We start from the raw sequence: 24,838 nt of genomic DNA, 5'->3' as shown, positions 1-24,838 counted from the left end.
TCAACTCAATTCATTACCTTTGGGAACCTTTCTTTGTAGACATGGTTCATCATAATTATTTCATGGTCACAGCAGGCGGGAGAACGTCCAGGACTGCAAGCAAAGCAAATTACCCTTTTAAACTTGCCTCAGCATGAAATGAAAATAAGCTTTTTATTTATAAACAATTGGCTGGATCAAAAGTACTATACAACCTTTGCAAGAAAAGTATATTAGGCAATAAACTACAAAATCAGTCATTAGTACATACGTAAATACCCACAAACAGTGACACCCTGAATAGGATTCAAAAAGGAAGCTCTAGAAATGGAACGCCATGAAATAATTAGAACTACAATATAAAACGAATTCAGAAACGTTCTTAAATTGAGATTATATTCTGTAGGTAGAATGCATTTCTGTAGTTCTGGAAACCAGTTAACGAATTGCAATATAAAACAAAATAGGATCGTTACAAACAGCAACATCTAGGACACACTGAACAGTATAATTTCACACTTTTATCCTACACCTGCGCTCTGCCACGTACCGCTGAAGGGGGCTGAGAGTCTTCCAGGGCACAGGTGTCACCACTGAAATCCATTTTCTAGCCTCACAGAGACCTATTTGGGTGCTGAGGTAAGCATTACGTACAATATGAAACAGAGGCAGGTAAGTGTTGTGTGCTTTTCTTTCTTTCAACAGTAGGTTCATATTTCTTCTTAGTGTTACCGAGTTGTGCAACTTCAGTGTGTGTTTACATTTCTGGGAGAATACGGCCTGTACTAGATATCCAAGGAACTCCTTTCATAAAACCGTAAAATGGGCGCCCATGTGGTAAAATACAATGCCCCTAAATGAATTCATAAAATTGATCTTTTATTCCCTAACTCAAAATAATGACACATCCCCGAATTACTCAATGTGGCTACATTTACTATCAGTTTATTGTACTAAATAAAAAAGGTACAAGGAGGGGGGCACCTGGCTGGCTCAGTCAGTAGAGTATGACACTCTTGGTCTTGGGGTCATGAGTTTGAGCCCCACGTTGGGCGTAGAGTTTACTTTAAAAAAAAAAAAAAAGATACAAAGGGGAAAACCCTCCTCAGTAAACTTTGATATTCAACTGAACACCTGACAAACTATTTTTATAGTAAAATCTTAAACAGGAAAGTACACCAATTCTACAGCATCAAGATTTCATACTGCGGACTGATGGACTGCCTTGATCATCCTGCAGAGAAGGACCTGCTACCCCCAGGGGATGGGACTGCAGAAGCCGCCAGCCATCAGTTCCTTCAAAGATGGCCTCAGCTGCAGTCACCTCACCCAGGCCACGCCCTTCCTTGGGCACCATACTCAGTGACTGAGGTAGGGATAAAAAGTAAGGGCCATTTGGCACAGAGGGATAACTCTGATGGGTCATGCCATCCTCAGAGCTCCCTGTGGAGGCGGCTGTGTGGCAGCTAGATTTCTTTCTGCCCAAGTCAGCTTGCTTGCCTTCCTTAAATGGGTATAAATCCTGAGCACTCCCTAATAAACATCCTGAACACAAATCTCTGTTTTAGAGTCTATATCCTAAAAACAAAACAAAACAAAACAAAAAAAAAACGAAAACAAACAAACAAAAAACCTGTAAGACAAATCTATCTCTCTCTATATATATATCTGGCCCTATTCAATGTCAAAATTTAAGGGACACAAACTCCTAACAATTTATTCATAAGCTTGGAAAAAGTAAAACTCATGAAGGGAAGAAAGAATGAAAAATATGGGTTAACTTTTATAATGTGGAAGCTGAATGAAAATCCTTTTATTTTTGCTGTCCTTCCTTTTTAGGCAAGCTTACCCCTCTTCAAATAAGAACACTAAGTGCTCCCGCACCACAACTGGACTGTCTTGAAATTTCCAATGGCAAGAAGGTTTTACAGGAGGTCCCGTTAGTCCATCGTGATTACTGCTACTACCCCAATTAACAAATTGAGAGAAATTAAAAGAAAAACAGTAAGATGCCTTTCAGTGGTAATTAACAATATCATGTACAGATGGGAAAAATCACACTATATTTGGGGTAGTTCACAAATCAATCAACACAGAGATGGATTAGAGAACCAAAAGGCTTCCCTTGAAATGGTTAAAAACAGATGATCCAATTAAGTAACATTTTTCAATCAGGTCCACCTACCTCAGACTTCGGGAGCGGGGGCGCATGGGTGTGTTCCTGCATCTGTTTTCCGTGGCGATGCTTTCGGTAGTACAAAAATGTTTCGACAGGAAGTGCAATTCATCTGGTGTTGGTTGGTACGGTAACTGATGCAGCTTCTCCTGGGAGGAAGAGGAGGACTACAACAAACCACAGTGAGGTTAGGGGACCATCTGAGAAAGAAAGACTTCAGGTGAATTCGCAATCAAAGCAGTGAACCTGGGAGACATCACTATTTTATATTGTTTCCCTTTCATGTTTTAATTATAATCATTAGTGTCTAAATGTATACCCTTGCTGCTTTCTCTGTGAGGTCAAAATGCCTTCCATATTGCATCTCATTTGTCTATAAGACCATTCCCCAAAAGATGTTTCCCCTCTTGTAGAAAACCCAGGCTCTGAAAATTGGGAGGACTTGCTCAAAGCCAAGGCAAAAAAGTGACACCTGGACAATCTGGGTGCATGAAATGACAGATTAGTTCTCAACTGAGTATGGTACCCTCGCTTGGACCACTGCTCACAATCAAACACTGTGACCTTCAGGTGAGTAACATAAAATGAATTTTATGATATGTGATCATAAATAAGGTAATGAGATCTTCCTTTACAAAGCATATTGTCCTTTGATACTTAGATATGTGCCTTAGGTAAAAAGGGGAAGAGATGAAGATACTTTTCTCACTAATGTCATTGTTTTAAAAATTGGATTTTTTTTTCCCCTTTTTTCCTTTGGCTAAGACTCTCTCTCTTTTTTTAAAGCAGGTTCAGTGGTGGTGAGTTTTTTAATTCCTTCCTATAGATTTGCTTTTTGAAAACTGTCACTTAATACTTAGAGCAAGGTAATGTGGAAAAAGTGAACAACGAAATAACACTGTTTCTAATCAATCTGAGAAATAGAACTATAAAGCAAACAGACTTTTCTTTTAGTTTTTACTGGGAGGTAAACTCTATAAGCAATTCTAACAAAAGAGATTGAGAAATTTTTGAGCAAGAGAATCATGATTAGACTAAGCATATTTGTAAAGGTAACACTCATCTGAAAATCTCAGTTTTAACAGGTTTTTTTTTTTTAAGCTGTCATTAGTTTAACAATAAATGCACTTCATAAACATTGAAGCATCACAATGTAGTAGCACTAGAAATTAATGACTACAGCTTAAAAATACCCTCATACCTTGAAATTATAAAACACCTTATAAGTCCATACTGAGACAGAGGAATTTTTATAACATAATGAGATTGTTTTCTAAGCCATAAAAATGAGAACGCTACTAGAAAGACTTATGAGATAAACCAAATCTCTATTCAGAAAGTACAAGCACAGTCTTAACCACTTTTCACTGTGAAAAAAAAACAACAACAAATAAAACACAAACTAAGTCAACTCAAGCACTCAGGAAAAGAACAATAAAATCACTGTACGCAGGAGAGAAGCAGTGATGATAAAAGTGAAGATAAGGAAATCAGCTAATAAAAAAACAGAATTAAGAATCTGTATATAGGTCTCCGAGGAAAATCAATGTCTACAGTTCCGTATCCAAGACTTCAAAACCCTAAAACCCCGAAGTTTATTTGTAAGTTTAGAGTAATCCCTTTTGATGGCACAACATCAGCTGAACTGATGGAGAGCTATTTAAAATATGTATTCAGTCCACTTAGTGTGAATGTTGATTCAGTCTGTGGTGGAAATACTAATATATTTGATTTTGAGCTACCGGCCCAGGTGCCGCTGGGCTGTTGTGTATAGTACAGGGATCTTGTTACCTTTCTAAAATATGAAAGTTAATTCCAAAACACACCGGGCTCTAGAGTTTCAAGTAAAGTATCATGGGCCTGTGCTGGCATGGAAATGACACAATGACACCGAGCGACTTCAGGAGGGTGAGTTCCCTCTGTGGAGGGAAGGAGCAGAAAGGGACTGGGTGGGCAGGGCTTTACTTGCATCTTTAACATTTATTAAACAAAATAACAATTTATTCTAAAAACAGTTGTAGCAAATGTAACAAAATTTTGTGGTTTTACCATATATGCAGCCACAGAAGGAAACTGCAAAAGGAATGTGCCCCAGGTTTACTGACGGGGAATACGGCAAAAGGAACGATGCAGTGGTGTTAAGAATTCTAACCTTAACACTACTCAAGAAGCGAGGAGGCAAGGAGCTCCTCTGGGAAGAGAGCCTCTTTCGTCTCAGTTGGAACAAGCAAGGTACAAATGGGAAGAGGGTGATACCCTGTCCAAGTGACAAAGAATGGGTTTCTGGCACTGGGGACAACTGTAGGCCAGCAAAATGGCCCCAGGGTCTCAAAAGATACCAAACAGGGCCCCCAAAAGGAGATGATACTGGACAATCGAGAAATCCAAGGTTAGGTTTTAGTAGAGCTCAGGGACTCACTCAGTGGAGAACTTTTGAAGCTAGTGAGAGTTGCAAGACAGCAGAGGTGCAGGCCCGCCCCAAGACCGCACACCATATTGGAAAGACACCTCCACTGGCCAAAGCGTCCAGGGAGTACCACTTTGAGGAGAGCTTCAGGAATTTGTTTGGGAGTTTCCCAATAAACGGTGTCTGATTATATTTCTAGCACATTCTCTAAGTGTGGTGTCAGGTCTCATCACCCAACTGGTCTGCACATGACTTTTGATAGCGCCATAAATCAAAGAGTAGAGTTACATAAAAAAGCTGTATAAGACTTCCCCAACACTGTTCTGAATAATGATATCATTTAGTCTCTCCAGATAACCATTTTGCAACAGACAATACTCACATGAATGCATAATTTTCTACTTGTTATTAAAGGTAGTATCATTTTATAGCCATACCTCACATATTTATAGGTATTTATATTCTTATTTCCATTCCCTCAGCAGAAAATAATCTGTTAAGAAATATGGGGGAATGTCCTCCTACTGCTGCAGTTCCTATTACTTATTTTAAAATGAAAAATTATGACCCCAATATATGGGGAAAAAGTTCCCCATAGATTAATTTTAATGGCAAAATTTGGAGTTGAAAGAAGTTGCAAAACTAAATATTTTCTGGAAGGACTGATTAACATCCTATGACCAAATCTTCTCAATTTCGGAATATAGCATTTTTAACACTTGCCAATTTTACAGGTGCCATCTACCCAAAGGATAAAGACATGATGTTTACATTTCAGCAGAAGTAGTTCTGCAATTCAGCTAACGACACAATTACCTGTCAAACCTAAGCTGTATTTTCAAAGTGTTTGTAATTTTATGTTCTGTATGTTTACTTTTAAAAAATAACTAAAATGCATTTCTGATTGGCTAAATGACTAACAGTTAGCCCACAAAATGAAAATCTGAGAGTGCCTCAGATTTAGAAGAGAAGAAAATGAGGGGCGCCTGGCTGGCTTAATCAGTGGGACATGGTGACTCTCGATTTCAGGGTCATGAGTTCGAGCTCCACATTGGGCGTAGTGATTATTTAAAAATAAAATAAAAGATAATACATATTTTTAAAAAAGAAAGAAGAAAATGTAACTACTAAGCAGTTTTATGCAAATTTTGCCCCACTATGTAAAGGACAAGAACCTCAAAACACTGAGGGAAGTGAAAAGTAGCTTTTCAAATTTTCACTCATTATTTTTATCAACAACCAGTAGGGAGAATAGATAACTGAACTTTTTATGTGTGGAGGACCTACACTTCACACCCTTAACAGTTCCTTGTGTCTTTTGGCACAAAGTAATTTTGAAAGTGAAAATTTTATGGGCGTCTGGGTGGCTTAGTCGGTTAAGCATCTGCCTTCGGCTCAGGTCATGATCTCAGGGTCCTGGGATCGAGCCCCGCATCGGGCTCCCTGCTCAGCGGGGAGTCTGCTTCTCCCTCTCTCACTCCCCCTGCTTGTGTTCCCTCTCTCGCTGTGTCTCTCTCTCTCTCTCCCTCCCTCCCTCTCTCCCCCTATCAAATAAATAAATAAAATCTTTAAAGAAGATTTTATTTTGAAGGAAAAAGTAGGAACATGAGGTCAACAATTATATGTACCACCTTCTTTAAAAAACACTTAAGAGAAAAGCTAAAAGCGATCTTACCTCCAGTCAGCAGCTGTTGGTTAGAAATACAGCAAATATGTGTGTGTGTGTGTGTGTGTGTATGTGACTAAAAATGGTCTCAGGTGGCTTCTTCCTTAGACACATATGGAAGTCAAGGATGGTGATAATTCCATTGTGACAGATGGCCAGGTCATGTTTATTAATGAAAATATTTATTTTTAGAAATACCATGTAAATTCCTTAAAAAGAGCCAAGAGGCTGGAGTCTAGACCTTACTGTATTCTTAGAGAAAGGAGGGTGTTGGTCACAGCCCCTCAGTGCATTCTCTGTGTCTTACATTTCTGATAAATAAAAATGGAGAGAACAGTAGCAATTGCACGACATGGTGTGTTGCTGGGATTAAACAAAGACTACAATGCACTGGAAATAGTCAGGCTAATGTCTAGCACATAATAAATATTTCTACAACAACTGGTTTTTAAACTTATTTGTACCAAATGAGGTCTGATTCTAGGTAACTCACTCTTTTTGAAGAGATTGGCTTTTTAAAATGGTGTATGATTTACTAGTTAGAGATGGAAGGATCTTGTACTCTCCCCCTATTTTTCTTGCAAGAGTCAAATTACTGTATCCAAACCGTAATAAAACTTGATTGAAGGGCAAAGCAAGGTCATAGAGCTGAAATGAACAAGAATCTGGAGACAAGAGACTTCCCCGAAAGTCTGCAGAAGAATAATACTTCAAATTTCAGAAAGTTACCCTTGTTTTTCTTTTTGGTCGATCAGTTTTAGCATTCATTTTCACACTGGACTTACCCACGTTTTCAGTATCTAAAATCAATCCTTGACCAGTGATGGTTCTGGACACAGTAGCCCAGGGTGGCTTCATTGTTTTTTAGTGACAGTTTTATCCACTGAAGCCATTCATGAGTGTGAAGCATCCTCTCCAGTGTGAGGCTTCTACGTTACTGAAATGACTCAAGACTGTCAGGACGTCTCACCAAAATTATCAAAATAAACTCACATACCACAACCAAAATGGAATAGAGGATCGGAAAATAAATTACCTTTCCTCAATAAAATACCAGGGAGATGGTAAAAATAATCCAACAAATTTTTACAAGGCAGTATTAGAGGTGCTCCAGAAAACTCACATTATATTGCATCTGAAATTTTGGAAACACATAATATAAGGCAGTGGTAATACCAGTTAGTTTATAAACTTAATTGTAGTGTCCTTTCTTTTTTAAAAAATTTATTTATTTGAGAGAGAGAGAGAAAGTAGGGAGAGAGGTAGCAGGGGAAGGAGAGAGAAAATCTCCAGCAGACTCCCTGCTGAGTGAGGAGCTTGATGTGGGGCTTGATCTCACAATCCTGAGGTCCTGAGATCATGACATGAGCTGAAATCAAATGTTGGATGCTTAACCTACTGGGCCACCCAAGTCCCCCAATTGTAGTGTCTTTTCAATGCAAGTACTATTAAGTGACTGGATGTACGTGCTTAGCACAGCGCTGGGGCCTGTGAAAAACCACCACCACCACCACCACCATCACAAAACAATGGATGAATAACCCTACATAATAAACCACAGACTTTCACAAAATGAAAATAGAATTGTACCAGAAGGAAATCTAAAATCATCAGGTCCACATTCCTGGTTTGTGCAAGGGCATTCGGACCATTCCATTAGGTATGTATTGAACACCTACAACAGACCTGGTCTTTCTAAATGACCTCCACCTTCCGAAGCTCTGCAGAGACAGATATCCCACAACACCACTAATTTAAACTGAGAAAGCATCTATCTAACTTACTGAATCGTTTCCATTAGTTGCTGGGGCTCTTGTTGAAATGTTACAATTTGGGGCAAGAGCATCCTTCTTTCTCTATTCTATTTCCATGGCTTCATTTTGTCTCTTTGTCTTAACTTACTACTAAATTCTTTTAATCTCTCCTTAAAAAAATTTCTTACCTAGGAGGTACAGATTTAAGGCTTGCCATTTTTTTTTTTTGAAGGAGGAAAACAAAGAAACAAAACAACAAAAACAAACAAAAAAACCCCTGCATCTGAGCCACACAAAAAAAAAAAAAAAAAAGACCTAGGCCATCAAAGTTTAATGGCGTTTTCAGTACTGATATCACTGGTGTGGAACCAAAGCAATAAAACCAGATTGCATTCCCCCCCCACGCCCCCGAACTTCACCAAATGGTATTAAAACGAAAGCTCCCAATCTCCTCCAAACTTGTGATCCTGGGACTTAATTTATGCACCATGGTTTAAAAGCTTGCAGCAAAGAGTATGTCCTTTTTACATTTGTAAGCTCATCATGTGATGAGGAACCTATGCAGAGTGACAGACGTGCAGAATTTATCTCCTTCTTCCCACCAGGAAACACCCAGAGAAAACACCTGCTGTCCCAGAGAGCCATGTGGTTGTGAGGAAGAAGACAACAGGGAGGTACTTACAGAGACTGTGGAGCTGGGCGTATTTGTCCCATAGCCAGAGGAGGGGAGAGAAGCCAAGGACCAGCGGCGTCCATCAGTCCTATTGAGAGAGGGTGATTAGCTTTGGCCAAAGCTGGAGCATGGTTACGCGGGAAATGCAGGGAAACCGAGTATTTTTAGTCAAACAAATGACACAAATACGGTCAGTGAAGATGTGGAAATGTTCAGCAAGGGCCAGAGTAAACAAACATTATACAGCAGGTTGACTTTTATTTAAACCGGATCGATACACCCAAACAAGTAGAAAGTGAATGGGCTGATCCATATTATTGATCTCTCACTAACACACTTTGACAAAATGAATACCAGGGATAATTACAATCGTCAGACTCAGCAGATTCAAATGAATAAAAACAGAGAGGGAGGAGGACAAACACTCATGTCTGGGAGCTGATAACTGAGGCCCTGGGTCTTTGGAAGTGCCTGAATTGCAGCAAGGTACAAGAGCCAGTGGGGACTTCGATTATATCCTAAAGACTCTCCACTTATTTTCAAGGGAACTGTCCTCCTCATCACACCTAGGGAGGGGATTAGTGGGGCTCAGGGCTGGTTCAAGTCCTAAGTCGCAAAAAACTTTCACACTAAAAAAGCGACTGACGCTATATTCAGAATCTCTAAGCGTGACTGTCTTCTGACACGACCTGGCTTCATCCGGTGTTGCACACACTTGTGCACTCACAACCTTTGCCCTTGTTGTGAGTATGCAGCCCAGCTCTGGCCTGGGGCAGCATGGGCAGAAAGAAAATTCTCCACTAGTGACAGAACCTAATGCAGAGTACAAGTGTCTGCCCCAGTCACAGAGGCAAAACTGTCAGGAGTCCTTAAAGAGAGTGATTTTTCTCTCCAAGTGGTCCAAGGGTAGCTTCCGGGGTGGATTCTGGTTATGAAGTTGGGGTCTTTACAAGGGTCTCAGATGACTGAATGAAGTAGTAGAGACAATACTGTTGCAGGGGAACATCAGAAAGCAAACTTTCTGAAATCTCTGGCATTCCAGAGTCATTAATTTATTATTTACTCTATTTTAAGTAAGACTGTGACTTCAAAATCATATACCCCTGTGAAAACAAATAGATGTGCATCTGCCATGGGGAAAAACAGGAAAAACACACATCATAAAGGCTTATACTGCATTCTTTAGATGGAGTATCCTATGTACACTTCTTGTAATTTATGACTGTACTAATTTACCAAGTGAGAGGTAAGAGGGGGCCAGATTTACCACAGACACGTTCACAGGAAGTTGAAGTCAGGGGATTTGACAGCACTAGACTTGAATTTGAGAAATGTCACAATTAGATGTAAAAAACCTGACATTTGAGACTAAATTACAGTCAAGAGACAATATAATCACAGGCTACCATGGATGTTGCTTCCAATAAATGCAAATGGTCCACAAAGACAAAATGGAGAAATTCGAGTGGACAAATCACAGAAATACTACAATGTTAAAATCTGAGTAAAATTTACCTGTCATTTCTGTGACCATGATTGGAGTACAATTGAATCAAGTTTGTTTTTTAAAAAAGAAGATAAAATATTTGTAAATATACCAGATACAAGGAATGGGAATAATTAAGTCATATGTTCTTTAAAAATATTTTTAAACAATTAAAAATGGAAAAGATTTAAGAAGAAAATTATAAGAACATGCTTCTAAAGATATCTATCAATTAAATGGACACAGGTTAGTCGTATTTTATTTGACTACTTACTGAAGATTTAAAAACCCATGCTGTACTTTATATTTTAAACACCTCCAATTTTTAGAAGTAAAAAAAAAAAGGTGGGGAGGGTCTGATTTTTAAAAGGATTATACAGTCCATTTAATAGCAATTATCAGAAACTAGTCTCTGGAAAGAATGCGGGCACGATTTCTCCCACCATGATTTTGTTTTGTGATTCATTAACTCTCCTTTCCCTCAGGTATCAATAAATATATCTCACATGAATGAACAATTCCAAGACATGTTCTTATTAGCTTTGAAACATAAATTACATTTGCTTACTCTGGAAAACACACAACTAAAAGATGTTTAAACAAGAATGTGCAGCCATGGACCAGAAATAATTTATGTCTCATGAAGTTCCCCAAGTTCTCTGTGTCTATTTACTCAAATGGAGCACAAAGGACCATTGCATTTTCATTACCATGACGACCGCACATCAGAAGTTACTATACATGCTACACAGGGTACTTAAGAGAGAGCACGCCCCCCTTTTTTTTTTTTTTTCAAGAAAGCTATCACACAAGTGCCATTTGGATCCTGCCAACAATGTCTTTTCTTTGCAGAAGCTACCAATAAAATGTTATCGGAAGACAGACTACATTCTAGTCAAAGCAATACGCTTTTTTGAAGAGTGTTTTTTTTTTTTTTTTTTTTTTGTGGGGGGAAATCTCTCTGTGTTAAACTAAGTGAAAAAGTAAGAAGGGAAAAACATCTGATGGGAACACAGAATACAAAAAGTTTTGCAAAAAAACATTTCAACACTACTCACAAAAATTTAGATTAATACAGTATACAACAATATCAACCTGGCTATTATAATTGTATGAAGACGATTTATTTATTTGTTTGGTTGTAACAGTCACGTGGAGTGACACGTTTTACATTCTGGTTGATACTGAAACAAGTTGAACTATGCCAGGTGCTCAACAAGTGTCTAATAACCTGAACTCAGCAGGCAAGTCTGTTCTAGTAATTTGCTTGTGGAAATATATTCTGAGATTTACCCTGGTAAGGGACAATGAGGCCGCTAGGAAACACCCATGGCATGTAGTCAGGGCTCTGTATTTCCAACGTAAGTGAAAGCAGTATGTAATGCGTCAACTCCAAAAACTTTCGGGAAGGCAGAACAATGTTATTACCTCCATCTTAAGTCAAAGAAAAAAATGTTAATTCTGTAATCGGATAGATTGTAAATCTGTATCACAGTTCTTAGGAAAGTAAAAATATGTTTTCTTGCTCCTGACAAAATTTACTCTGCTACAGTGCTCATTTTCCTCCTTTTAACTCAGTAGTAAAAAAAATTAGCTTGATAATTTTACTCTTATGTATGTATTAGATAGCAAGTGAGTGCCATCATATTTTCCAGTCTGAAATTAAACTATTCCATTACAGGGGATGTCTAGTGGGGGAGTATTATCACTTACTGGTATAAGTAAGATGAGAAAACATTAATAAGCCTGATCTTTATCCTTTCACTCAAGAATAATTTTAAAAACAGGGCAATCTCTTCTCTGCTGGACTAAATATACAAAATAACAACATGTGAGAATCTCAAAATGGTATCACTTCTTAAAGGCTCATAAATGCATACCGACTAGAAGGGAATGGAGACCCATGAGTGGTGTTTCCATGTTTCCCTGAATAAAAATCAACTTTAAAATGGAGGAGAGAGACACCAGATGTTAAATAAAAATACATCAATTTGAATTTTTATAGCAAAAGTAGGGTTCTGTTTACTTGAATAAAAAGTTTAAAAAGATGATCACTCATGCCCCAATCTAAATTAATATTTTTTGAAGAGTGTGGAGGGAGTTCCATCTGGAAATTCATGCAAAATGAACTACAGGTCTCCTGTGATAATCTTCTGTCATGGCTTATGGTTTATTCGTCAAAAATTAACATGCCTGGGGGTTGTGTATTTTTTTTTTAAATAGCAGAGAAACCAGATTCATCTATCCTCCAGTCACCCACTTAATTATCAGATTCTCTTCATTTTTATAAATCTGGCAGGATTAAGAGACTATGATTTCTGTCATGTTTAAATGCACGGTATAATGAGATTTGCATTTTTCTTATTACTTCAAGTAATTAAACACATTCTTTTAAGAGATGTGTTTTAAAGACTATGGTGGGTTCTTGTTTATCCATTTATATAAGATTTTTGTTTCCACTTAGAGTAGCACTATCATGAATTAATATTAACTGGGCCAACATAGGCTTTGTGGGACCAGTTAATTTTCACATTTTCTTGAGAGTGCTTAGAACAAGTTGCTAAAAGAAAAGAAGCTGGAACTGGGTAAAGAGTCAGGCTGGGGGTCTCAAGTTCCCTTGAGAGCCTGTCTTATGGCTCTGGTGTCCTGGCCATGATAGAGAACAGGGACCTTCCACACATAGGCATCTCCTTATGGTGGGGGATGTGTAACATTTACAAGGGAATCTTAATTACAGAGAATTTTGAAAATACTGCCAACAGGTCCCTTTCTTTGGATGTAGTAATGTAAATGCATTGCATGCTGACAAATGGCAGTGGGGGTACTGTGGGTTTTGCTGCTTTGAAACATGTGTTAAAACAGATCTATTTTTTTAAAATCTACACACGTTATCTTTATTAAGTGCCATGTTAATCCACTTCATGGTATTGTTAGGTCTCTGAGGAAAGTGAGCAAGTATGCTGGACATGTAGACCACAAACTGAATGTATCCTGAATATTCAGAGACCTGGCTGAAGGGGCGTTTTGTTTTCTGTGTGTTTTTCCTGGGCAGGAGAGGACAGGGTACGTGTGCAAGAGGGGTGATGGAGCCCAGGAAGGGGAAGCTTGGAATCGGACGGGGTGAAGTACATTAATTCCACATCTGGAACACAGAAAATGTGGCTGTGTAGACTGACTCCTTTGACTTGGAGAAGTCACAGAAGAACATCCAGAACTGACAAGATGTGATGTTACATCACATGCCTATGATCCTCCGAATTCACAACAAGACTTCTTTGTGGCTCAATGACCCAGATAGAACACATGTATCTTCGACACTTGGTACCAAATTCTAACTAAGATAGGAAGAGAAAACATAAAATATCCTATAGTCCATGCATGCTTTATCTCAAGGGGATCACTAAATTGGTGGCTTCATGCTCTCAAGTAAAGAGGCATCCTAGAGTATTTATACCCTGTCATCCCAAGAAAGGTTATTTAAAAAAAAAAATATCTCAACAACAAAAGCAGATGCACCAGGACACAGAGATGAGTCAAGTCCTTATAATGTAAGCTCAGATAGTTCCATATAAATCTGTTGAACATCAAGCATGTACAAGGCACTGCACTAGAGTTAAGAGAAAAAAAGGAAACAATCTTTCTCGCCCTCACTGGGAGCCCACCATCTAGGGAAGGACCAAGAGAGGTACATGGAACTCTAACATGAGTCAGAAGTCACTATTAAACTGTTAAAGCGGGAGCGTTTACAACAGTTGTGCATTGGTCTAAAGCTATCTTTGGGCAGGGAGCTTTAGAGAAGGCCATATATGATAATGCACAGGATCTCACAGGCAGAAGGCAGGGGAACAGGTAATGACAAAGAGGGGGGTTCAGGAGATGCGATCTCGACCTAACACTTTACTATTCGACTCACAGGAAGTCCTTACCTCCGTGCAAATGAGAAATGGGCTGAGGCACTGGGGGAGAAATTTCTTGGACTATCTTGAGGGCTATTTCCTGTAAAGAGAAAGAGGGAAAAAAGAATCATAACATGATTTTGTTTTTGTAACATTATCCACATCCAGGATCATCTTCTTTCTAGTAATGCGTTTCTGTACATTCTCACACAACGTCCATCTCTTCAAAAATGTTTCAGTGTTCCTTAGAGCAGGGGCAGGGGTGGGGTGCGGGGAGCGAGGGAATGGGCTAGAGTCCCACCCAGCACAGCGTTCCGAGGGTGCAAGCTATATGAATAAGCACATCCATCTATCACCAAGCAGCAGTCTCCCAGGGATTAATAACCTAAACATTTCAGTCCTATAGAATAATGTATATACAAATGTCTTGCTTCTCAGTCTTCCAGATGTTAACATCTTAAGCAACAGGATGGGCGTGGAAGTCTATGCTTCACCTGGTGGTGGGGGTGGGGCTTTCTACTTTCGGGAAGTAGCCTTAGTACTTTTTGTTTACGGAAACCGAGTACATGTCAGAGTTCTCAAAAATAAATCCTCGTATTCCGGGGTCCGTGTTTTAAAAGTGGAAATGTCAGTACTAGTCATAAAATACTGGGAAGAACCCAGCCGTTTGGACCTATTTCTCCAATGACCCAGATCTACGGTCCGGGTGGCCCAGCAGGAGTAGCCCCTATCACTATTTTCTTCTACAGCCCCCCTGCTTCTGAGCCTCTGGGCTGTGCCTGGCCAGGCAGGCTTTCAAAGCCACCACCCCACAAAGGCTTTTTCCTCAGAGGGTGTTTCCCTCCCATCCCGCCGAGGCGGGCGAGCACAGACCACTGGCTGTAAGGAGAGCAGCTCCTTGGGGGCTTGTTACTTTCTCCATCAGAACACTCAACCTGCTGCTGATCATTGAGAACGCGTGGCAGGCAGCTGGTGAGGGGCAGCTCAGGACACCCCAGACCACCCGGCTTCCCTCCGCATGCTTAATTAGATTGGCAGAATTATCTGAGGACCAGAGAGAACTGTAGCTGGTTTAAAGAAGGAGGTGAAGAAAGGCTGCAAACTCGTCTTGTACGTTCTTGAAACGTGGAAAATAAATCAGGAAGATACGTTTAATCCCTCCCAGCCAGCCAGTTCCCACATTACAGATTTCAGAACGGCAGTGACAACTGTGGATAGGTGTGAGGAATATAAGATTGCACGTGCAAGTCAGTACCTAGCTGCAAACAACGTGTTACCTGTGTGCAAAAAGAAGGGGATAAGGTTAGTGTTACCTTGAGGACTTCTGGACTGGTTACATCTCTACTGAAAGTTTCAGTTAACATAAGGTTGCAAATTTTATAGTGATGTCTTCAACAGATGCCATTAACTTTATGACAGACAGCACAATTAAAGCCATTTGACTAGAAAGCCTGAAAAGCCTATTTCTTTATGGACAGAGAATCTAGAAGCATTTTTCCCTCTGCTGCAATGAAATTTATCATGTCTCTGCATCTGTTGTTCCTTGGGCCCCTGGAGAAATGGATTCTGCTTTTGCCATCTAGTAATCCAGGACTCTTTTTTTTTTTGTCCATTTATCTACAGAACTAAATTAAGTTCCTCAACTTTTCCCAACAGCCTTCATTTCCCCCACCCTGCCTCTTTCCAACTTAGCTTATGTATCACTGTTCATAGCCTTGAAAGATCTTGAAAAATTCAAGATAGCTAAAGATTTTTGTTTCTGAAAGGGAAATGAATCCAATGTCAGAAATTTTAGTGTAGATTTTGTTTATTTGGAAAAAAGTGTTCACTTTGCCCACATTCCATATAGAGCAAACTACCAGTAAGTTATTAGGAAAAACAGAACAATTGATTGCTGGAAGCCAAGGTATGATCAGTTTAACAATCCCAGCTACCCAATTCATTGAGAATAAATAATAGGATCCAAGAAACTTGGCACCAAATTCTTAGCTCCATGTTCTCTGTAAGATGAACACTATATCTGGAGATTATAATGAGCTCAGCTAGAACTAGAGAGAGCTTACTAAGTATTCTTAAGACTCTAAAGAAGGGAGAAACAAGGAGTTAACTTAAAACCCTTTTCACTTTTAGAGATTATAATGATTTGTCCCCAGGAAGTCATGTAACATCTTATAATACATGGCAACTGATCACTTTGAGGATGAACGGGCTGAGACAAAGATACATAGAGGTAGGTTAATTTAACTCTGCTCTTAATGAAAAAAAAAATCAAGGCTACCATTAACCATTTCTAATCTTTGGGTTTTGTCTTTCCATTTTATGCTGCCTTTCTAAGCCCATCAATTGAAAATGTTCCTCATTGTCTTCTCATCTACTCCTACATTGCTATTAAATCAAACACAAATTCCCACATTTTTAACTTCAAGACTACAGAGCCATCTGCATAATCTTGCTACTAACAGCTCTTTCTTCCTGTTTCATGGCAGATCTAGAGCTAGGTTTAAATGCCAATGTGTGTACACATGCACACCCCCCTCCCCCGCCACACTATCACAAAGGCTCTTAAATGTAGTGGGATATTAGAGAAAATGATGGTGGCCTGTACTAGAATACCTGATAATTCATTAAAGACAAGAGATTACAGCTAAATTTGAGGACAGTTCAGCAAGCTCAAGAGAAGGAATGGAAGAACCTCAGGAAGGGGACAGAAACAACCCAAACACAGTAGGGTGATACAGTAGAGATAGACATTCTGGCAGTAGGGGATTCAGACGGGTATGGCCAATGAGCTGTGAACTATGTTTATTGGTATTAACCAGGGGAGGGCCTTAAGAGACATCAGCAGGCAAGAGAGTGATGATAGAGATTTTAACCTGGCATGAATGTGTTCGGTGGACAGATAAGTGGCCAAAGAAGGGAGGTTTAGGAGCTTAGATCAGGACTTGAGAGGCCAATAGAAAGAATATCTTGGTGAACAAACCAAGCATAATTAGTGATGCACTAGAAATGAAGTGATGAAAATATTACGGATCACAAGTGACCAATATTTCCAATGTGGGTCGATTGTGGATGACTGACTACCCATTGTGGGAGAATGATTGCCTGTTGATAGGGAATTCTGGGAGAGAAGTGGAATGGTTGTGATAGATGAAAAGGGTGGATGAGTATTCTGCAGATTTTTGTGTTATCACAGAATATTCCTCCATTTTCCTTAGGGAGAAGTAATAAGATTAGGAGATTAGATAGGTGGGAGTTAATCTTTGTTTCTGTTTTTATTGTGTTTTGTTTTTAGAGAAGTGGGGCAGAGTGAGAGACAGAATCTTAAGCAGGCTCCACGCCCAGTGCCAGCCTGACTCCGGGCTTGATCCCAGGACCCCTGAGATCATGACCTGAGCTGAAATCAGGAGTCGTACGCTTCACCGCCTGAGACACCCAGGCGCCCCTGGAGTCAATCTTTGAAGTCTGTGTTCTTATTTGAAATAAAAATCGATTGCTATGTTACCTACCCCGTCTCTGAAGCCTTAGGGACACTCTTTGGTTATACAGTGATGAAAATACCACTCATTTAGAACAGACTAAATCAAAAAGCACATCTTATACACGTATTCTTAAGAAATGAGGACCAGGCTGCTGTGGACATGCCCAGCGAGTCTCCAGGATGAGGAAGCAAGACGGATTGAAACCAGAGTCCTATACATGACCTTCACTCCTCACAGCACTGCTCTCTGAATTCATCTACCCATCTGCAAAGCAATACCTGAGAGACTCTCAAATGAAAACTGGTGCCAGTTAATTCTCTGCCCATATGTGCAGCACTTGCTTATAACTCAAATCCTGCCGCTCCCAGGGATTTGCTGGCTCTTGGATGTTGGAGGGCTAGGACACTTCCTAGAACGCCGTTATCGCCGCTGATGTTTTTGACCTGGTAAAGTAAACCTTAGTAGTGGTCAGGCATTTGGTAGGTAATTAACTCTAGGGTCCCGGGGGGGTGGGGTCCGGGTGGGGGGGGACTAACACGGCCAATATACAAGCAATATAACAAAATGGGGCTTTACCTCACGGCTCTGCACAGGGTGCCTCATTTTCGAGGCAGTTACGGTTAAGAAAGTGATTTCCAGATTAATTAAATTGTTTGATTGCTTTGTAATTAGGTTGGAGAAGTCCTGTGTCTTTACCACAGAGAAACAAGTGGCAAATCTTTTTAAAAGGCATATGTTATACCCACTACAGATTATTAATGTGCTTTTAATAGCTGTCTGTTCACAAAATGATAGTTTCTGGTTGCCTTGATTTTCTATCAGGACTGAGGGAATCCAAGAAATAATGATAATTGCCATTTGAAACTCCTGGTGGATCAAAGAGTAAGCCCCTACTTGAATCCTTGTTGTCATTACTTGACGATCAGCTTAAATGACTTGTGGCGTTTTATGCTGTAACAATCAGTACCGAGCTTCCTATTGCTTTATAAGAGATTGTGAGCAACATATTGCCATTGCTTTAGACTTTAAGACCAAACCTGCAAGAATCAAACCCAGCATCTCCTTCCAAGATGAATTCTAGCAGATAAGATGGACATGAGAACAGTTATACAGGAACCTCAGGCTGAGTGAACTTGCAAAGGCAGTAGTCCCCAATGCCTGAGAACTTTGTCTCTATCCTACCAGACCCAGCTAATACAAGGAAAGTTAAAAATCTTCCTTTCACCTGGACAGCTGTCTCAGCAACTGGCTCCTCTCCAGATACAATTGTGGAATATTAATTAAAGCTGGGCAGCTGTTTAGACTCTAAGTGGACAAGGAGAAACCTTGATTGGCCTTCTGTGGAATTGTCTCTGTCTATGCATTCTGTAAAGAATAGAAGTAGACTCACCTGCCTCGGTTTTCAAGTAAATAGAAGATTACAGACAATGAACCAAAGTTTTCATAAAATGTAGGCTCTCTGAACCTGTTTTGTTTTCCCTGTCCCTCATTGCTTACTGATCCTTCAGCAGCCAGGACCACTACTATCATCTGATCTATTCATTCAACAAATACTTATCAATCCCCTACTACGCAGAGGACAATAATCAGATTTGATTTACATTTTAGAAAGATCCCTCTGGTGTTCTGTGACCGATGGGCTGTAAGCAGGTGTGAGTGGAAGCAGGGAGTTCAGTTAGGAGGCTACGAGCACAGACAAGCTAAGATATGATGCTTTGGATGGGGTGACTGCAGATCTCAGGTACTTTCTGGCACTAGAACGAATAGGATTTGCTGAAAACCTGGGCTGAGGGAAATGATGAGGGAATGAGAAGAAACAAAGAGGACTCCTAGATTTTAAGACTAAGCAAATGAGTAAGATGGTGGCATTAACTGAGATGGGGAAGACCAAGGGAGGACAGGTTTCGAGAGTGTAAGACAGAACTAAGAACATAACTCCAGTGTCTGGGTGGGCGTTAGGCTCTATTACTTACAGAGACACCACCTCAAATAATTTCAAATATATCAAAATGTACTCATAGTCCACTTTATATGCAGTTATATATAACAATGTTACACTTAGTTGCGGTTCTCATGTAACATTTATATTAATTACGTAAAAATTCTGTTATAGTTGTTATTGTACTTGAGAGCAAGTAACATTTTTCCAGCTCACATTACTTAGTGCCTAACAGATTGAATAATCCTGATCTGCTTCAGACACTCAAACCACTCGAGAGTGCTAGTGAAGGGTCTGTAGAGAAGGAAAATTCTATAGGCTAAATACTGAAGATTGAGTGATAACTTCAATCATTCTGTCTCCTGTCACCACAGGTAAAACAAAATGGAATTTAACAACGTGTACTCTGTTCCCTTTCTCTCTTCCTCTAACTGCTATTTCTAAATGTTGGTGGGGGATAAACGTCCCTTATACATGTAGATACACACAAAGTGTATTTTGAATTCTCAGTGCCTAACCTAATCTCTAAAATATAGAAAACGAGAAACATACTGTTTTTTTTTAAACCCAAAAATTATGTATTAAGTTCTTTTTGTTCACAGCTTTGAGCTACCTAACTACAACAGATTATGTGGTGAACAAGACCCAAAGAGCTAAAAATCTGATAGAGGCAGCTAACTCTAGATATCATCCAGCTCTAGACTCATTTTGCAAAACCAATTGTGGATCCAAATTCATGTGAAAAAGAAATTTTCTTAAACCAAAGCCCTTAAATGTATCAAAATTACTTACTAAAAATGAACTCTCAATGACAATACCATATGGAGAATGTACTGTGTCACAACAGACTCCTGACATACGTACACATAACACTTTCTAAGGAATGAGTGATGAGGTGGAGGATGGACAACATGTAGGGAGTAAAAGAGAGATCCAATAACAGGTCAATTTCTATGTCATAAGACTCTCACCGATGCCTATTGTCTCCATTTCAAGAAGGTGTTCCTCTGGAATTTGTGTACTCTATTTGAAATGCTGTGGCATTGACCGGAATCCCTGGGAGATGTGTTATAATGGGTTCTTGAGAATGTTTTAGCTTTTCGTTGACCCTTCTTATTACTCTGAATTGATGTCACATCTCAAGGTGATCCCGAGTAAAGACTGGTGAATGTCAAGAGTGATGAAGAAAGTTGATTTTTAGTTGTATACTTTCCTCCCATCTGTAGTAATTCATCTCCTCACAACACAGAAGAGATTACTTTTACTCTTTGTTTAAAAGTTGCTGAGTAGCACTGGTAAGGTCAAGGAAGGGGAGTTAATAACAGCCACTGTTAACAGATATTCCTAAGTTTCATGCAATTTTATGAAACTTGATGCATTCCTTCATCTTAGATAATTAATTAGTATCTGAATCAGGATAAAAGACTGAGTTAAAGAATGTAGCCTAAGGTGCGCACATTGTTTTTCTGTCATACATGAAGGGATTTTAATTCTTTAACGTAATTAGATACAAAGAATTTCCCTTTTTACTAAGAAGAGTAGGGAGGGTGCTATCAGGAAACTGGTTCTTCTCAGATTGTCTGCTTCGACTGCTTAGTAATTTCTAGTCAAAGAGGAAGTATTTAAATGACATGGTGCACATCCATATACCTTGCTACATATAATTTGAATGTATTCTCTGTTATAAACTTTTTCCTTTCAGTTCTTCACAGTTTAAAAAAATACATATTCGACTTAAGGTGGTCCCATTTAACAAATATTAATGTTCCTTTGGCTGCTGGTACACCGGAATTCTATCTGAAAGAAGCAAAATATGTATATTTTTTCTTTTAATAGTTACCTAATCATTTTCAGTTACTAACTCCAGAAACAGGTTCAGACTTAAAAGAATCAAAGACATTCAATTCTATTGCCTCATTATAAAACAATATGCAATGTGCCAAGGATTTAACAATTCAGAATTGTGACTCTGAGTTCCCATAAACCATACTGATGTTGGAAATTCCCTGGCCCTGAGACTTTGCTCTAATATTTTTTCTTTCACTCTCCTCTCTCATGTCCTTATATCAATAAACAGTTCTCATCTGGAGTGCATAAGAGAATTACTTGGGAAGCTTTAAAAATGCTTATATCCAGGCCCTAACATGCCCCTTTTTAAATGAAGTGATTGTAAAATGCTGCCAGGGCTGAGAACCATGACCTTAGAATTTGCTTGTATACTATAAATCAAATCCAAAACTTTTACTCATCCTTTAGACATCTTAACCAGGAAGTCTGGATTTTTTTTTCGCTTCCCCATTTCATTCTATAATGCAACTTCCCTCTTGCATTCCCTCTCAAGAACTCTCATTGACAAAGAGTTCAATGTAGACATTGAACTACAATAATAGTTCAATGTCCCTTTTACAAATTCACTTCATGTGACCTCCAAGTATTGTCAAAACAGGACTAATGCTTGAAATTCCTCCCCTATCAATCCAAACAAAAAGGATCCTACCATGTGAACACTCTAGAAATCCCACCTGCCCGCAGGTATTATCTGAGGTTAGTCAAAAAAATTATATACTTCTTCTACTCAATCCTACTGCTACCCTTCACTTCATTATTCTCACTCTATTATATCCTCTATAATCACTTCATATTTCCACTTTTTCTCCCTTCTTTTCAAACAGGGTGTAACACGTTTCCCCACCCACCCAAGCTTAGCTGTGTATCATTCTTATGTTCCTAGATTAAGACTAAAAGTCTCTGTAAAAGGAAAACATAGGCAAAAAAACCCATTCATTGACCAAATCTTGTTTACACTTTTACTATCAAGTTTAATCTTTTGATTATTCAAAGTTAAACACCAGTTTTCATTTCAATCACCACCTAACAGTATATGAGTGAAATATTTGCCTTAAGCCTGTGTATTTCCTGCTTTCATTTTCTCATAGGCAGAATGCCTAGTATTTGGTTCATGTAATATTGAAACTTTTAAAATTATTAGGACAGTTAAAATCAATGCACAGGGCCTCAGTGCAACATGTGATTATCAGAAGAAAAAATAAGACCACTCTAATTATTCTAATCATTCCTCCTTACAAAAAACAGGATTTGGGGGCACCTGGGTGGCTCAGTTGGTTAAGCATCTGCCTTCAGCTCAGGTCGTGATCTCAGGGTCCTGGGATTGATTCCCATGTCGGGCTCCCTGCTCTGTGGGGAGTCTGCTTCTCCCTCTCCCTCTGCCTTTCCCCCTGCTTGTGCTGTCAAATAAATAAATAAAATCTTAAAAAAAATGATTTGGGGGCGCCTGGGCAGCTCAGTCGGTTAAGCGTCCAACTCTTGGTTTCGGCTCAAGTCATGATCTCAGGGTCATGAGATCAAGCCCCGTGTGGGGCTCCACGCTCAGCGCAGTCTGCTTGAGATTCTGTCTCTTCCTCTCCTTCTGCCTCTCACCCCTCTCACAGGACTATGTGTGTGCTCTCTCTCTCTCTGAAGATAAATAAATAAATCTTAAAAAAAAAATTAAAAAACAAACACGATTCGGTCTTTTCCATGATAGAGATGTGTCCATTTGGGTCCTTATTCTATTTATGTTCTATACATGTGTCCATGGTATTTTTAGCATACAATCCTAAATTATTGATAGGTGGGGCAAGGGAGCTTATTTCAAACCACACACAACCCTGAGATTCTCTGCCCAAATACTAACTTTTAGAAAATCACTTAACTTCAGGAGCCACAGGTATTAATTACAATGTGCTGATCCCTTCAAGTATGTTGAGGGGTACTGAGGTAGGGAACAAAGTTGTGATTACTCTTCTTAAGCAGCACGACTTGGTTAAAAAAAATTAGGTACGTGACAGGTACAAATTTTAAATCACATATTAAATCATATAACAAATGCTTACCTAACCTAAATTCAATACCAGAAATTGTAAAACTGTTAGAAGAAAACAGGGAAAGGCTCCTCGACATCACTTTGGCAACAATTTTTGGAATATGACACCAACGGTGCAAACAACAAAATCAAAAAGAAATAAGTTAGATTACATCAAACTTTTTAAAAAGCTTCTACAAAGCAAAAGAAACAGCACAATGAAAAGGCAACCTACCAAATGGAAGAAAATATCTGCAACCTATCTATCTGATAAGGGATTAATATCCAAAATATATAAGGAGCTCATACAACTCGATAACAAAAAACACAAACCACCCAATTAAAAAATGTGCAAATACCTTAGATATTTTTCCAGAAAAGACATATAGCTGGCCAACAGACACATGAAAAAATGTTCAGAATCACTAATCATCAGAGAAATACAAATCGAAATCATAATGATATCACTTCACATCTATCAGAATAACTATTAGCAAAATGACAAGAGACAATAAGTGTTGGCAAGGATGTGGCGAAAAAGAAACCTTCATGCATAAGTGGTGGGAATGTAAACTGATGCAGCCCCTATGCAAAAAAGGATGAAGGTTCCTCAGAAAATTAAAAATAGAAATATCATATGCACCAAAAATTCTACCTTTGGGTACTTATCCAAAGATAATGAAATCACTACTTCTAGTATTTATCCAAAGGTAATGAAATCACGATCTCAAAAAGATACCTGCACCCCATGTTCACTATAGCATTACTTACAACAGCCAACATACGGTAACAACCTAAGTGTCCCCTGATGAATGAGCAAACTGTGGCGTATACATAAAGAATATTGTTGAATCATAAATAAAGGATACCCCGTCTACTGCAACAACATAGATGGAACTTGAGGGTATTATGCTAAGTGAAATAAGACAGATACTGTATTTTCTCACTTAAACATGGAGTCTAAAAGTCCTAAATTCATAAGAGCAGAGAGTAGAATGGTGGCTGCCAGGGGCTGGGGGAAATGGTGAGATGTTGTTTGAAGGGTACACATTATAGGTAGAAGATAAGTTCTGACAATTTAAAGTGTACTGACTGTAATTAACATACTGCATTATACACTTGAAAGTTTAAAGAACAGATCTTAAATGTTACCACCACACACAAAAAAATGATAATTATGTGAGGGGATGAGGGGATGAACTAACCTTATTGTGGTAGTCATACGTGTATCAAACCAACATGTTGTACACCTTACATGTGTTATCGATCAATAATATCTCCATAAAGCCTGGGGGAAAAAACCCAATATATGCTGGGTACTTCAGTAGATCCATCAAGTCTAAGATAATTGATACTGGCGGCTTCCTTCGAGTGATGTTGGCACTGATGATGGATGAAATGGATACTGGCAATTCTGGAGACTGTGTTTGAGACTAGAGCTCTGTTCTAGAAAACCTGAGGGGTCGGAAATGGCCAATCACTTCCTGTGTCAGGCCAAGCGTGACTGTAAGGCAGACCAGC

The 24,838-nt window shown here is 39.1% G+C and overlaps 1 protein-coding gene across 5 annotated transcripts in view; it reads right to left on the bottom strand.

Annotated features, from left to right (window-relative positions):
- MAST4 (microtubule associated serine/threonine kinase family member 4) overlaps positions 1-24,838 on the bottom strand; it is a 542,918-nt gene that overhangs the window by 64,033 nt on the left and 454,047 nt on the right. For 4 of the 5 annotated variants that reach the window (XM_044916859.1, XM_044916861.1, XM_044916862.1 and 1 more), the window contains 4 exons: positions 14,068-14,137; positions 8,665-8,743; positions 2,165-2,322; positions 18-93 (listed from right to left, as the gene is read on the bottom strand). In XM_044916859.1, the coding sequence (XP_044772794.1) occupies positions 18-93; positions 2,165-2,322; positions 8,665-8,743; positions 14,068-14,137 (383 nt within the window). Of the gene's footprint in view, positions 1-17; positions 94-2,164; positions 2,323-8,664; positions 8,744-10,170; positions 10,180-14,067; positions 14,138-24,838 lie in introns of all 5 variants that reach the window. The other variant, XM_044916860.1, reaches the window with a different exon arrangement.

The sequence above is a fragment of the Neomonachus schauinslandi genome, chromosome 7, assembly GCF_002201575.2.
Source record: "Neomonachus schauinslandi chromosome 7, ASM220157v2, whole genome shotgun sequence".
Lineage (NCBI taxonomy): Eukaryota > Metazoa > Chordata > Mammalia > Carnivora > Phocidae > Neomonachus > Neomonachus schauinslandi.
Note: the sequence above shows the minus strand (reverse complement) of the source record. Positions and strands in the feature narration are given on the sequence as shown.